General features: G+C 45.0%; 1 protein-coding gene across 6 annotated transcripts in view; it reads left to right on the forward strand.

Annotated features, from left to right (window-relative positions):
• Positions 1-14659, forward strand: part of ANXA3 (annexin A3) — a 100177-nt gene that overhangs the window by 25200 nt on the left and 60318 nt on the right. For all 6 annotated transcript variants that reach the window (XM_033963490.1, XM_033963480.1, XM_033963518.1 and 3 more), the window contains exons 3-4: positions 5235-5322; positions 9639-9733. In XM_033963490.1, the coding sequence (XP_033819381.1) occupies positions 5235-5322; positions 9639-9733 (183 nt within the window). The remainder of the gene's footprint in view (positions 1-5234; positions 5323-9638; positions 9734-14659) is intronic.

Below are 14659 nucleotides of genomic sequence, written 5' to 3' on the forward strand. Positions count from 1 at the left end.
CTGTCTCTCTCCCTGGCCCCCTGCCTGCCTATCTCTCTCTGATGCGCCATGCCTGCCTGTCTCTCCGTGGCCCCCTTCTGTCTCCTCCCCCAAGCAAACCAAGATTGCTGCTGCCCCCCAGCACATGCCTCCCCCCAAAGCAGCCCCCTTTCCTTCTCCCCCTCCACTTCCCTGTGCAGCAGTAGCAGCTGGACGCCTTGCAGCACCCGCACCCTGTCCACTTCATCCAGGCCGAAGGTCACCCTCCTGCCGTTGCTCTTGGCACCGCTCAAACGGAATTCCGTTTTCAAGTTGGGAATATAAGCTCTCCGCTTATGCGGATGATATTCTGCTTTATTTGAGGAAACCAAAGACTACTATTCCATGTTTGCTTGAATTGATTGAAAAATTTGGAAAGTTTTCTGGGTACAAGATTAATTGGAGCAAATCGGAAGTGCTACCACTTAATGTACATTGTACCAAAGGATTATTTGATTCATTTACATTTGTTTGGAAAGAAGATGGATTAAAATATTTAGGAATCAATATCAAAAGTAATATTGAAGATACAGTAAAGGAAAATGAAAAACTTTTATTAAAGAAAGTAACGGAAATGTGTGAGCAATGGAATCCTTTATATTTATCTTGGTGGGGGAGAGTTCAAACAATTAAAATGATGATATTGCCTGTGGTTTGTTATCAAATGAGTATGATACCAGTTTTTTTTCAGGGGTCATTTTATAAAAAGTTGAATGGTATTCTTACAAAATTTGTTTGGTTGGGGAAAAGACCTAGAATTGCTTTAGTAAAGTTACAAAAAACAATTGTGGAAGGGGGGGTAAATTTTCCAAATTTTTATAGGTACCATCAAGCCTATATTTTAAGACAGGGTATGTATTGGGTCCTTCCAGAGCTCATGGAGAATGTCCCAGACTGGTTGTATTTAGAATGGCGACTCATGTTTCCTATACATTTGGTTCATCTTTTGAGTATACCAATGCCTAATAGATACAAAGGGAATAGAATTTTGATTGATACTTGGAAGACTTTGAGATATGTTACTAAATTATCACCTATTCCAATTTTTAAATCATTAAATCAATCCATTTGGCTAAACTCCAAGATTAAAATAGGCGGTCATAAAATTCTCTGGAAACAATGGATCATTGCAGGAATAAGAACTTTAAATGATGTTATTTCAAATGGTAAGCTGCTTAGTTTTTCACAGCTGCAACATAAATATGGTTTTACTAAGTCACAAAGTTTTAAATGGTTGCAGCTGAAGCAGGCTATTCAGGAGGGGTTCCCTGAATGGAAAGATCTTGATACTCAATATAGTTTGGAAATCCTGTGTTTCCAGGCGGATTTCTTGGGTCACCAAGCCACTAAGTGGTATAAATTGATATATGGTTTTACAAATAAAAAACAAAAAACGGGTCTAAGAGACATTTGGAGCATTGAGATTAAGCATCAAATTTCTGCTTCTCAATGGCCACAAATTTGGTCTTGGAGAATTAGATGTACAGTGTCGGCATCTATGAGACAGACTTGGTTCTTTTTGTTGCATAGAGCTCTTTTGACCCCAGTACGTTTACAAAAGTTTGATAGCTCTAGATCTAATAAATGTTGGCACTGTAATCTAGAAGCAGGGACTTTGGATCATCTAATTTTTTATTGTCCTTGTATTAACGCCTTCTGGAAGTCAATTTGGTCTCAAATTAATTATTTTCTAGAAAATCCAGTTGCTATGTCATATGATACAATTTTGTTTGGAACAATGATGAGAGCAAAGAGTCAAATTTCAGCAAATAATAATAAATTACTAATGATTATGACAGGAGTTGCCATTCAGAATATAACTAGAAATTGGAAAGATTATACAAGACTTAACTATACATTTTGGTGGAATTCTATATGTTATATTTATAAAATGGAACGAATTCTTGCTATGCAAAAAGGAAATTATAACAAGTTTAAAAAAATTTGGGGGCCATTGATTGAATATTCGAATGATTAGACACTTTTTTTTTTTATAGAAGAATAATATGATATGGGATTGGGAGGGTATAATGTGTGAGATTCAAATAAAATGTTGATATGTGCCCAATCCCTCCTGCCTGAAGACGCACCCCCTCCGCACCCTCCCCCCCACGCTAACAGCCCCCAAACCTCCACCCCACCAAACTAACATTTTCTTTTGGCCAGATGGGTCTTGCCCGTCCAGCCGGCAGGCCCGCCTCGTCGAAATGAGGTGGGCCCGCCCCTTCCCGGCCCATTCCGCCAAAGCCTAAGGCCTGATTGGCCCAGGCTCTAGAAGCCTGGACCAATCAGGCCTAAGGCATAGCGGGACCGCCCATCCCCACTAAGTCTAAGGCCTGATTCATCCAGGCGCCTAGAGCCTGGGCCAATCAGGCCTTAGATTAAGTGGGAATGGGCGGACCCGCTATGCCTAAGACCTGATTGGTCCAGGCTTCTAGAGCCTGGGCCAATCAGGCCTTAGGCTTCGGTGGGATGGGCCGGGAAGGGGTGGGCCCACCTCATTTCGACGAGGCAGGCCTGCCGGCTGGAGAAGACCCGTCTGGCCAAAAGAAAAGGTTAGTTTGGTGGGGTGGAGGTTTGGGGGCTGTTAGCGCGGGGGGGAGGGTGCGGAGCGGGTGCATCTTCGGACAGGAGGGATTGGGCACCCTCCTGCCAGCAATCGGTAGTGTTGGGGGGGGCATCTTCTAGCAGGAGGGTTTGGGCACCCTCCTGCCAGCGATCGGTAGTGTCGGGGGGGCATCTTCTGGCAGGAGGGTTTGGGCACCCTCCTGCCAGCGATCGGTAGTGTTGGGGGGGGGGGGGGGCGGTCGGTAGTGTCGGGGGGAGCATCTTCTGGCAGGAGGGTTTGGGCACCCTCCTGCCGGCAATCGGACAGGCGGCCGCGGACCGCTATACTTATAGCGGCAGAGAGATGCCTTGCCGCAATAAGTATAGCGGCCGCATGTACTTACAATGTAGACCAACATTTTGTTGGCCTACATTGTAAGCGTCTCTTCCTCTACTAGGGAGATGCATAGGGCCGCCTAGATTCGCCTAAGGCCCTTAGGTGAGCTTAGGCATCTTGCGGGCCTCCCTAGGCTCCCGGAGGCACCTTCAATATAGGCGGCCTGCCTGGGGAGCATTTTTTTAAAAAAAAACATGCATCCCAATTGGCTGATTAGACAGCTGTAGGACGCCTACAGCTTCCTAAAATCGGGACGCACTTTGTAGAATCAGGGCCTGAATATGTATTTTGGGATCCCATTCAATTGCAATAATTCTTATTAGCTCGAGAACACAAATAAGTTTTTTTTCTTTAAATGTGTTTCACTACTGAGAAATTGGTGGATGTAAGAGTCCCAAATAGTAGGGACTGGTTAAAGATTCACAAGGATGAATCAAGAACCAATTCTTAGTTTTCTACTTATTTTTGTAGTTAGAAATTGTAGCATGTCTTCCCATAGTTGTGGGCTTGGAAAGGAATTTTGTTTGTATGTATAAATATCGTTAACTATGTGTAAGAATCCTTTTTTTCCTTGTATCATCTGATATTGTAATCATTAAATTTGTATTAAAAAAAAAAAAAAAGCCACACAGACGCCTAATGGATCCCTCAAAAAAAGGACATGTCCACGGAAACCCAGATATCTGGTAACCCTAATTACAAGTTTTATAGTCCACAATTCCCTGTAAAGTTCAATGTCAATAAGACAACTAGAAATAAAATCTAAGAATTGCAATTCACATTTTCAGAGAGAACTGACAATGCTAATTGAAAGGCTGAAGATTTTTTTACCTTAGATATCATTTTATTAAGGTGCGATAGCCGATTTAGCGCACGCTAAATGCTAATGCGTCCATAGAATGGGCGCGTTAGCATGTAGCACGCGCTAAATCAGCTACCGTGCCTTAGTAAAAGGCCCCCTTAGTCTTAAGGGGCCTATGCAATAGTATTCATAATAAAAATGTTTTACTTGTAATTTGGTAGTTTCTACATGCATTCTAAAAAAGAAGTAGCATACTATGCAATGGCATAGTAAAACTTGTGCTCAGTTGTTCTGATATTCACCCATAAAATTAACAAAAAAAATGTTAACAAAAAAATTCCTAGTACAAACCAGCTTAAAGTGACTGTGTTGGGAGTGTTCATTCCCTCCTCCATGAACAAAACAGGAAACCAAGGTCTGCCTGTTTTTTTTCCTTTTTATTTTCTCTATGGGTACAAAAAAATGCTGTGCCATGCCGGCCCTCTCCCTGATGCTGGCCCCCCCTGGCGACCCCACCCCTCTAGAACCAAAAATAGAGGCAGGAGGGGATGCCAACTTCTTCCTGCTGGTGGTGCGACCCGCCCTCCCCCACACTGAACCGATGCCCCACCCACCAGGACCCCCCCCTTCCCTTTCCCACTTTACCAAATATTGACAGGAGGATTGCTCACTCCCTCCTGCCACCAGAGGCTCCCTGGCCCCCCAAACTACCCCCACGCTCCTTGAACCTCCCCCATACCTCTTTTTTATTTGCGAATTCTCATTAGAAAATTAGTCCAATTGGAAAATGATGATTTCTTATTAGGAAAGTAGTGTATGAAACCTTTAAATAAATAACTCCCCCTTTTACAAAACAGTAGCGTGGTTTTCAGCTCTGGCCATAGTGGTAACAGCTTTGGCACTCATAGAATTTCTAAGAGCATCAGAGCTGTTACCACTGCGGCCAGTGCTAAGACCTGTGCTACAGTTATGTAAAAAGTGGGGGGAGGGGGTAAACGAGGAAACAACATATGAAAGCTAGTGGCCTAGTGGTTAGAGCTACAGCCTCGGCACCCTGAGGTTGTGGGTTCAAATCCTGTGCTGCTTCATGTGACCCTGGGCAAGTCGCTCAGTTCTCCATTGTCCCAGGTACGTTAGATAGATTGTGAGCCCACCGGGACAGATAGGGAAAATGCTTGAGTACCTGATTGTAAATCACATAGATAACTTTGACAAGCAGTATATAAATAAATAAATAAATGACATGCCTTTCTAAAAAAAAATATATATATATATATAAAAAAAGAAATAGTTAACATGCGCTTATCATGCAAAAAAGTCAACATTTCTGAAAAACACTTTAGCACATTGTGCTGTAGCCTGATTTCTTGTTAGTACCCTTTAGTATAAAGGCCCCTATAATTGATAAGTTTCTTCTAATTATTTTGTTATTGCTGAATCTTGTACCCTTTTTTTTTTTTTACCTTTTAGGTTGGGAGTAGGGGAACAATTAGAGACTATCCAAGCTTCAATGCAGCTCAAGATGCTAATGCTATTAAGAATGCAATCAAAGGAGTTGGTAAATATATTGATATAGTACATCTTTGCCTTAAGGAAATAAGCATGTTTTTTTAATGATTTTTTTTTAAAAATTCTCCCTCACATGCAGAACAATTCTGTAAAATTTAAAAGGACACAAAGGAAGCTATATAAAAAGGACTGTGGATTGAATCCCAGTGCTGCTCCTTGTGACCCTGGGCAAATCATTTAATCCTCCATTGCCCTGGGTACAAATTAAGTACCTGTATATACATAAACCATTTTGAATATGTAATCACAAAAAGGCGGAATACAAGTCCCATTCCTTTTCCCTATATGCACATAAGGCGGTGTAGTAAGAGGGGTTGGGGTTGGGGTGGCGGTCATGATAGGGGCATGGCATCAGTCCTTCTCTCCGCCCCTCCTTCCTCCCCTGACCTGCTGTCACGCCTGGACCCACACCTAGGAAGTAACGTCAGAGGGAGAACCCACACAGGCGTGACAGCAGGTTGGGGGTTGCTGCTCGGGCCAGGAACGTTACAGAGGTATGGGAGAAGGGAAGCAGCATGCACGTGCAACAGTGGGAGGGTAGGGAAGGAACGTGTAGGGGTGGGGGGCAGAGATGAGGGTGGGGGGAGAGGCACCTCTCACCCTACGCCACTGTACACATAAAAGATTTCTTGTAAAATGATCCCATTCATAAAAGTAGGCACAATGCAATTAGGCATGTTCTTGTACATGCCTTTAGAGTAGGCATGTTCAGGGAAGTGTTTTTGGCAAAGCAGTGATTTACACTCCAACATTTAGACCTGGTCTAGAGCAGATGTAAATGTCAGTGCTATTTCTGTAGGATTTCTACTGGTATTTTTATAGGCATTTTCAGGCCCGCCACTGCAAAATGGTGAGCCTTCCTCTTCCTGGTGCATCCTGGGATGAATGGGGCTCAGACACCTAAACCCCCTTCGTCTTTAGAGCTGTTTTTTTAACATATAGCAGTGCTTAGGACTCCGTATGTCAGTTATGAAGGGGCTGGAGTAGTTTGGTCAATGGCAGCACAGATGGTCTGGGGGATGCTATGGGGAGCTCTAGGATGCTTGGGGAGTGTGGGTGAAGAGGTGAAATGGTGTTAGTGGGGATGGGCATATTAGACTAGAATGTCAAATGGACACCTATTGTGCATGTTTAGGTCTGTTTCAAACAGCAGGAAAGGAATTAGTGAGGTGGCAGGAGAAAAAGCAATAAAACCATAAAACCAAAATGGAAATTTCTCATGAGATTATAGATTAAGGGGCTCATAATAATAATTTAAAAAAACGTTCAAAAAGTGGCCTAAGTTGGTACTTGGACGATCAAAAAGACAGAGCGTCCAAGTACTGATAATCAAAGCTGGTTTTAGACGTATCTAAAAATCAATGATAAACACATTCACATGGATCGTGCAGAAGGTAGGAGAAGCTATAACATGAGTCAAGTAGGACCCCACTGGGAGGAAAAGCCTCAGACAAAGCCCTCACACCACCACAGCTGTGGCATAAGGTGTTCAGGCAGAGAACTTCATCGGCAGAAAAACCTCTCGTGGAGCCTAGTAAGGCTCTATGTTGTGCAAATAAATAGCAAGTGGTCACAATTTTTAGGTATAAAACGACTCAAAACTTATCTTTGTCAGTGTAATAAATAGCAAAGCTTGGTCGGAACACCAACGGTGGCCAGCATTTCACATAGTGCTGCCTCAGGGTGTGACCTCCGATTGTGAGCTTTCAAAGTGGGGCATGCTGCAACGTGTCTCTGAACGCCTAGAGTGAAAAGGGGTGTTTTTGGAGGAGGGGATAGGGCGGGAAGTGGGCCGACCTAAACTTAGCCATCTGGCCGCCATAACCAAAAAGGGTGGACAGGTTGCCAGACGGAACTTATACATTTTGACTTACACCAAGTCAAAACACGTATAAGTTCCGAATAGGTGCCACTGAGCTGATAGTGGCTGTGGTGATCAGCTCAGCAGCCCAGGCAACTTGTCCAACCCCCACCGCAACAATTGTGGCAGGAGAGATGCTGCAATCGTGATCTCCCCCCCCCCCCCCCGAACTCCACCGATGCCCGGCAGGAGGGATCCCAAGCCCTCCTACCAAAGATGTATCCCCCGGCAAATACCAACAGGAGGGATCCCAAGCCCTCCTGCCGACACCCCCACCCAAACGGCAAATACCAGCAGGAGGGAGCCCAAGCCCTCCTGCCAATACCCCCACCTGAACCGGCAAATACCGGCAGGAGGGAGCCCAAGCCCTCCTGCCGACACACCCACCCGAACCCGCGATCGTGGCAGGAGGGCTTGGGATCTCTCCTTCTGGGCATCGGGGGGTGGGGAGGTTGAGGGGGGATCACGATCGCGGCAGAAGAGAAAAGGCATCTCTCCTGCAATGATCGTGTGTATGTGGGGGGGGGAGGAGGGGGGAACAGTTACAGGATTCTGTAACCGGCGTTGTTTTTGACAGACACCGGTTACAGAATCCTGCTTTTAGGCAAAGGACTGACTCCTCCTTCGCCTAAAAGGTCTGGTTTGGGGCATTTGGGACTTGGGTGATTTTTTGGTCGAGAATGTGTTGTAGGTATAGACGTAGTGGCAGTCTGGGCGAGTAGATTGCTGAATGTAGAGGTAAGCCATTCTCAAAAAACTCATTTTGGATGTTTTTTTGAGAATGGACATTTCCTTGCAGCCTACTTTCAGCGTCTAGTAACTTAGGCCAAAATGGGACAGACGTTTTTTTTTTATTATGCCCCTCTAAGGGTGTTATTTCTCTTGTGTTGTAATTTGATTGAAATGTGGTGGTGAAGCCATACCTTTTTATTATGTTGTTGCTTGCAAGTTGAAGATCTGTTGCAATGATCATTTAAAAAATAAACTACCCTACATGTATTTTATTAATGTGGCACCATCGTTTATCATTTATTGAACTTGATATACCGTCTTAGTTGCAGCACAATTCAATGCAGTTTGCAATAAAATATATCAAATAAAATAAAAAATATTAAAGGAATGCCATTAAAATAGGATAGTACACTACTTTCATACAGAAGACATAAAACCATTCATGGTCTATCACTGCAAAAATGTGTTCTCTACTAGTTATAAAGTTAACAGAAAGCACGTTCAAAGAGATAAGTTTTCAAAAGAATTCGAAAGCAAGAATACGATGATTCCAAACGTAAGCTAGGTGGTAAAGAGTTCCATAAAGCTGGAGCAATTGCAAAGAATGCTGAGTTTCTAGTTCTCTCCCATTTCGTTTTTCAGGGATGTGGAATTACTAATCTAATATTCCGTAAAGATCGAAGCACCCTTGATGGGAAATATGGGATGATTAGTTTCAAGTTTATTAGTTTTTAATATCCCGATCATAAAACAAATATCTGACCGGTTAACAATAAAATTTAAAATAGGTTAGAAAGAACTAGTTGTTTGGTGTATTAGATAAATTAGAGAAAACATATAAAACATGTACTGACAAACCTGAAAGTGAGGATGAATGGGGAGGAAGGGAGAAGTTACATAATATTAGAAGAAATGAGATAGAGGGATGCCAAATAATCATGGATACCTAAGTGTAAGGTTTTTATACCTCAAGGAGTAAGGATCATAGAGGGGCCTTTTTTACAAAGTCATTTTCTCATGTATGTGTACTAATAAAATACCAATCAGCATAAAAGTACAGGCGATGCACATGGGCGTACGTTGATGTTACAACAAGCCTCCATGGAACATCTGTATCATTCTTCATTGGACTCAATGCAGGGGCGAGTGTATTGTACTCGTTGGGAACCATTCTGGAATACATTGACACCCAGAGCTCGCAGCCATTTACTCAATGTTTGATCTCCACTGGTATGAGACACACTGGACTGGAATATTTCTATTGCACTTTGTGATTTCTGTTGTTGGGGGGGGGGGAGAGAGGAGACAGGGACGGGAGTGGAACTGGGCTGAATGTTGGTACTCCCTGCTTATTGTTGTACACTACGTTGCTGTTTGGTGTTTATTCTTTGAAAATATAATAAAAAACATTGGGGGAAAAAAAAATACAGGCAATAACATGATGGAGCGTACTTTTGCTTCTCCTCTGTCCATGTAGCCCAGCCATCATTATGACGTTTCTTGTTCAGATAAATGACATTTTGAACCTGGCCCATAGAAAGTCACTATTAGATAATGGCAAACACCCTGTTCTCTGCTCTTCAGTGGCTGTGCACGCCGTCTCCACTTAAACCCAGTCCTGTTTGTAATTTCCAACTTCAGGAAAAAGATATTTATTTACTTTGATCCTTTCAGTGTTAACAGTCTTGTTGTCTTGAATTATTTTCTTGTAGGAACAGATGAAAAAGCCCTCATCAGCATCCTTGCTGCAAGGAGCAATGCACAGAGACAGCTGATTGCAAAGGAGTACCGGACAATCACTGAAAAGGTAATGAAGAGGAGCATTCTTAGGCCGTAGCCCTGCCCAGCAAATGGTCATACCTGAGAAACACAAGATAAGGTGGCAGTTGTCCTAGTTAGGTGGGATCTAAGAAGACGAGCACATTGGGCCCCCATCCTAATATTCATTCTAACATAAATACATGTTGAAAATGCCCACCGGCATTGATTGTAGAGGAAAACCTGCAGTAGAGGAGGAAGCAGCAAGTAAGAAATGCTGCTTGTTGACTGGAAGACAGTGCACAGAGAATATGAAAACTGACCCCCACCCCAATGAATAAGCACATCTAATAGGCCCCCTCCTAAACATTTAGACCCTAGCACATGCCTAGTTTTCCTAGGCTTGGATCCTACTCTGGTCCTAGTAAGCTCAATGTATTGGTCGGCAATGAATGCAGTACTGCTCCGTGGTTTTGTGCACTGTAACCTGAAGATATTGACATTATGCTGTGTAAAGATGTGAAACATGTGTTTTGCTCACATGTTATATATTTTTTTTCTTATCCATTTTATGTATAAGGTATGAAATATAAAGCAAATGCTACCATATTGAAGTGCTATTCAGATTTATCCCTTCTACCTCCAGGGTCCTAGGAAAATTTCTGGGAAAAAGCTAATTGCTGACTTCAATGCATAAGAATAATTATGTGCTGTTGTTCTCTGAGGACAAGCAGACATTATATTCTCACATGTGGGCGAGATCATCCACAGAACTCTGTGTGGACATTGTAAAGTGCACTGTCACTATAGATCAGGGGTTTTCCAACCTGCGGCCCAAGGACCGCATGCGGCCCCATGAAGTATTTTGTGCAGCCCCAGTCAAGGGCTATGCAATGTTTTCCTCTTCTGCCCCCAGGTGTTTACTGTCTTGCCAGCCCCCTCCTCTGTCTTGCTGCAGCGTTTGCACGGCCCCCATAAAAAAAATTTTCGGCCAATGCGGCCCAGGGAAGCCAAAAGGTTGGACATCCCTGCTTTAGACAGTGTCCACACCGCGTGCGTGCAGGTGCCTTCCTGCCAATCATCAGCACGAAGGACCAACAGTTCTCTGCAGAAGCTGTATTTTTCAGTTTCTCCTTAGCATCTCAAATTTTTGGAGGTGTTTGGTGCCTTCCCAGTATTTTTCATTGTTTTCTAAATTATTCTTCTTTCTTTATAATTTTAAAGTAATTTCTGTGTTTTTGATCGAATTTTGACAAGTATGACTTTTGCAGCCTTTGGGACATGTGGAGGGGCATAATCAAAAGGAATGTCCTTTTACGTCTAAGTCGCAAGTCATCCAAAGTAAAAAAACAGCTTTGGACACATTTTCGAAAAACACATCCAAATTTTTTTCGTTTTGAAAATCATCTAAGTATACGTCCTGTCGATCTGATCATCCAAGTCGCAAAATCGTCCATCTTTATACCACATTTTCATCCAACTTTTCGTCCAACTCAAAAACACCTAGAACAAGCCCTGTTGGACATGGGAGGGGTCTACAAAGTGATGGACTGAACACCCAGACATGGCACCTAAATAGTGGGGCACCTTACAGGGCACTGCTGTGAACTTCACAAAAAGGGTGCCATGTCTTCATCTCACTACAGCTCCCTTATAGATCATGGTGAGCCCCCCAAACCACCTCTAGAATCCCCTAGACCAGTGGTTCCCAAACCCTGTCCTGGGGGACCCTGTCGGGTTTTCAAGATATCCCTAATGAATATGCATGAGAGAGATTTGCATACCTGTCGTTTCCATTATATGCAAATCTCTCTCATGCATATTCATTAGGGATATCTTGAAAACCCGACTGGCTGAGGGTCCCCCAGGACAGGGTTTGGGAACCACTGCCCTAGACCCACTTATCTACCACCTCAATAGCCCTTATGGCTGCAGGAGCCACTTATATGCCAGTAAAAAAGGGTTTGGGGTGGTATATAGGGGAGTGCACATATTTCAATATCAATGCAGTGATTACAGGGGCTTATGGGCACGGGTCCTCCTCTCCAGGGGTCCCTAACCTACCCCCAAGACAGCTTAAAACGCCTCTGTGCAGCACAACTAGGCTTTCCTATGCCAGGCTGCCAGGTGATGCACAATTTTCAAGTTGTGATTAATATTTGTATGTGGGGTTGGGGGGTCGGTGATCCCTGGGGTAGTGTGTGGGGGTCTGTATTATGTGTTTGCAGTGCTTATCTGGTCACTTTAGGTGGGTTTTTGTGACTTAGACCATGTTTTAAATGGTCTGTCACAACTTCCAAGTAGAGAGCTGCACGGGAACGGGGACGACGGGAATCCCGCGGGACCCGCGGGTTCCCCCTTTGGGTCACGGGGATCCCGTGGGGACGCCCCTAGGGTCGCGGGGATCCCGTGGGGACGCCTCCGAAGGTCACGGGGTTCCTGCGGGGCTGGATGTACTCAGTCGCGCGGCTCTTCTCTCTACCTTCTCTGCTTGCAGCACAGAGCCGAACGGAAGTCTTCCCGACGTCAGCGCTGACGTCGGAGGGGAGGGAGGGCTTAAAGCATAAAGCCCTCCCTCCCTCCGACATCAGCGCTGACGTCGGGAAGACTTCCGTTCGGCTCTGTGCTGCAAGCAGAGAAGGTAGAGAGAAGAGCCGCGCGACTGAGTAGGGAAGACTTCCGTTTGGCTCTGTGCTGCAGGCAGTGCAGGTAAGGAGGAGAGTAGCCTCGCGGTTCGAGTGGCTACCAAGGGATGGGGCGGTCCGCCCTGCCACACCCCGCCCCGGTTGCAGCACAGCCGGCCAGGTCCCCTTACTTTTGTGGCACTTCCCCGACCAACCGACAACAGCCCCGGTCCGACAATCCTCCCTGCCCTGTAGCCGCGAATCTAAATTATCTTCTTACAGCAGCTGTAATAAGGTAATTTAGATTCGCAGTTAAGGGCAGGGAGGTTTGTCGGACCGGGGCTGTTGTCAGTCGGTCGGGGAAGTGCCACAAAAGTAAGGGGACCTGGCCGGCTGTGCTGCACCCGGGGCGGTAGAGAAGGAGGGGGGGAGAAGGACGCTGAAAGCACTTGAAGACAGAGGAGGGAGAAGGACGCTGAAAGCACATGGGAAGGGCGGGGGGGGGAAGGACTCTGAAAGCACTTGTGGAAGACAGAGGGGGGAGAAGGATGCTGAAAGCACATGGGGAAGACAAAGGGGTGGAGAAGGACGCTGAAAGGACATGGGGAAGATAAAGGGGTGGAGAAGGACGCTGAAAGGCCATGGGAAGGGCGGGAGGGGAAGGACTCTGAAAGCACTTGTGGAAGACAGAGGGGGGAGAAGGATGCTGAAAGCACATGGGGAAGACAAAGGGGTGGAGAAGGACGCTGAAAGGACATGGGGAAGATGGGGGGTGGTGGAGAAGGACGCTGAAAGGCCATGGGGAAGACAGAGAGGGAGAAGGACGCTGAAAGGACATGGGGAAGCAGAGGGGGGAGAAGGACACTGAAAGCACATGTGGAAGACAGAGGGGGGAGAAGGACGCTGACAGGACATGGGGAAGATGGGGGGAGAAGGACGCTGAAAGGAAATGGGGAAGAGAGAGTAGGGAGAAGACGCTGGCAGGGAAGAAGACAGATGCCAGACTATGGGGGGAGCGGAGAGAAGAAGATGGGTGCCAGACCAATTTGGAAGGGGGAAGAAAGGGAGAGGCACAGTAACAGAGCAAATGGAAGATGCAGAAGGAAGAGAGACAGTGGATGGAAGGAATTGAATGAGAACATGAGGAAAGCAGAAACCAGGCAACAAAGGTAGGAAAAGAATTATATTTCTTTTTTTTTATTTTGCTTCAGGATAAAGTAGTATATTAGTTGTGTTGATAAAAATTTATAAACATTAGAGGCTCTGGTAGAAACCCATTTGCAAAGTATGTATTCTTCCCAATTAATATTTTCAAATTAATAAAGTCTTTTTGCTTATTTGTAAATGGTTTCTACCAGAGCCTTTAATTCAGTAGCATAATTAAATGAAATAACTATTTCTGAAGTTTATATGGACGGGCGGGGACGGAGGGGATTCCTCGCGGGGACGGGTGGGGACGGAGGGATTCCTCACGGGGACGGGTGGGGACGGGTGGGATTCCTCACGGGGACGGGTGGGACTTTGGCGGGGACGGGTGGGATTTCTGTCCCCGCGCAACTCTCTACTTCCAAGTTCCATCGATCCTGTGCTGTATAACTTTTATTTATATATGCAGTACGACTAAGTCTAAGCCTGCCCACGTCCCGCCCTCAACACTCCTCCTGACATGCCCCGTTTAGCTATGGTCGTTCAGAGGCACTATGAAGACCTAGGTCGTTTATAAATACGTGCAAAACCCTGTTTTATTATCGGCACTTGGATGTTTTTGAGTGATGATCGTCCAAGTGCCAACTTAGGCCGGTTTCTGGATGTTTTTCTCTTTCGATTATGAGCCCCTTAAGGCCTTTTTTGTGCTCAGGGAGTGTTGGCCTTTTTTGGTATCCTTTCTACCTGAGCTCCCCAGGCCATCAAGCCTTTTGACTTCGTGTTGGCTGGTTTTTCCTTCAGTGTCAAAGATGATGCCGAGTATTTTAAAAAAATGTAATTAATGTAACAAGACCATTTCAAACTCTGACCCCCATAATTGGTGTATTCAGTTTCTGAGTCCTGAACATCGTGATATTCGTTATGATTTCTGCCTTCGTATGCAAAAAAATCCAAAGTGAAAAACTTTCCGGCTCAGCATCATCATTGGGCATGGCAGGGGATTCGGAGCCCAGTACTCAACCTGCATTGACACAGCATCAAACTTTTTGCCGCATGTACCATGCCACATCGAGAACACAGGACATCGGGCTCTATACAGAGATAGGACTCTGCATAGACCTCTTCCATAACTTGAGCATTGGTGTACTCTTTACATAAGAAAGCTAGTAAGCATAAACATTCTTCCCTTCTAGGTATTGCACAGA

The sequence above is a fragment of the Geotrypetes seraphini genome, chromosome 1 (genome assembly GCF_902459505.1).
Source record: "Geotrypetes seraphini chromosome 1, aGeoSer1.1, whole genome shotgun sequence".
NCBI lineage: Eukaryota > Metazoa > Chordata > Amphibia > Gymnophiona > Dermophiidae > Geotrypetes > Geotrypetes seraphini.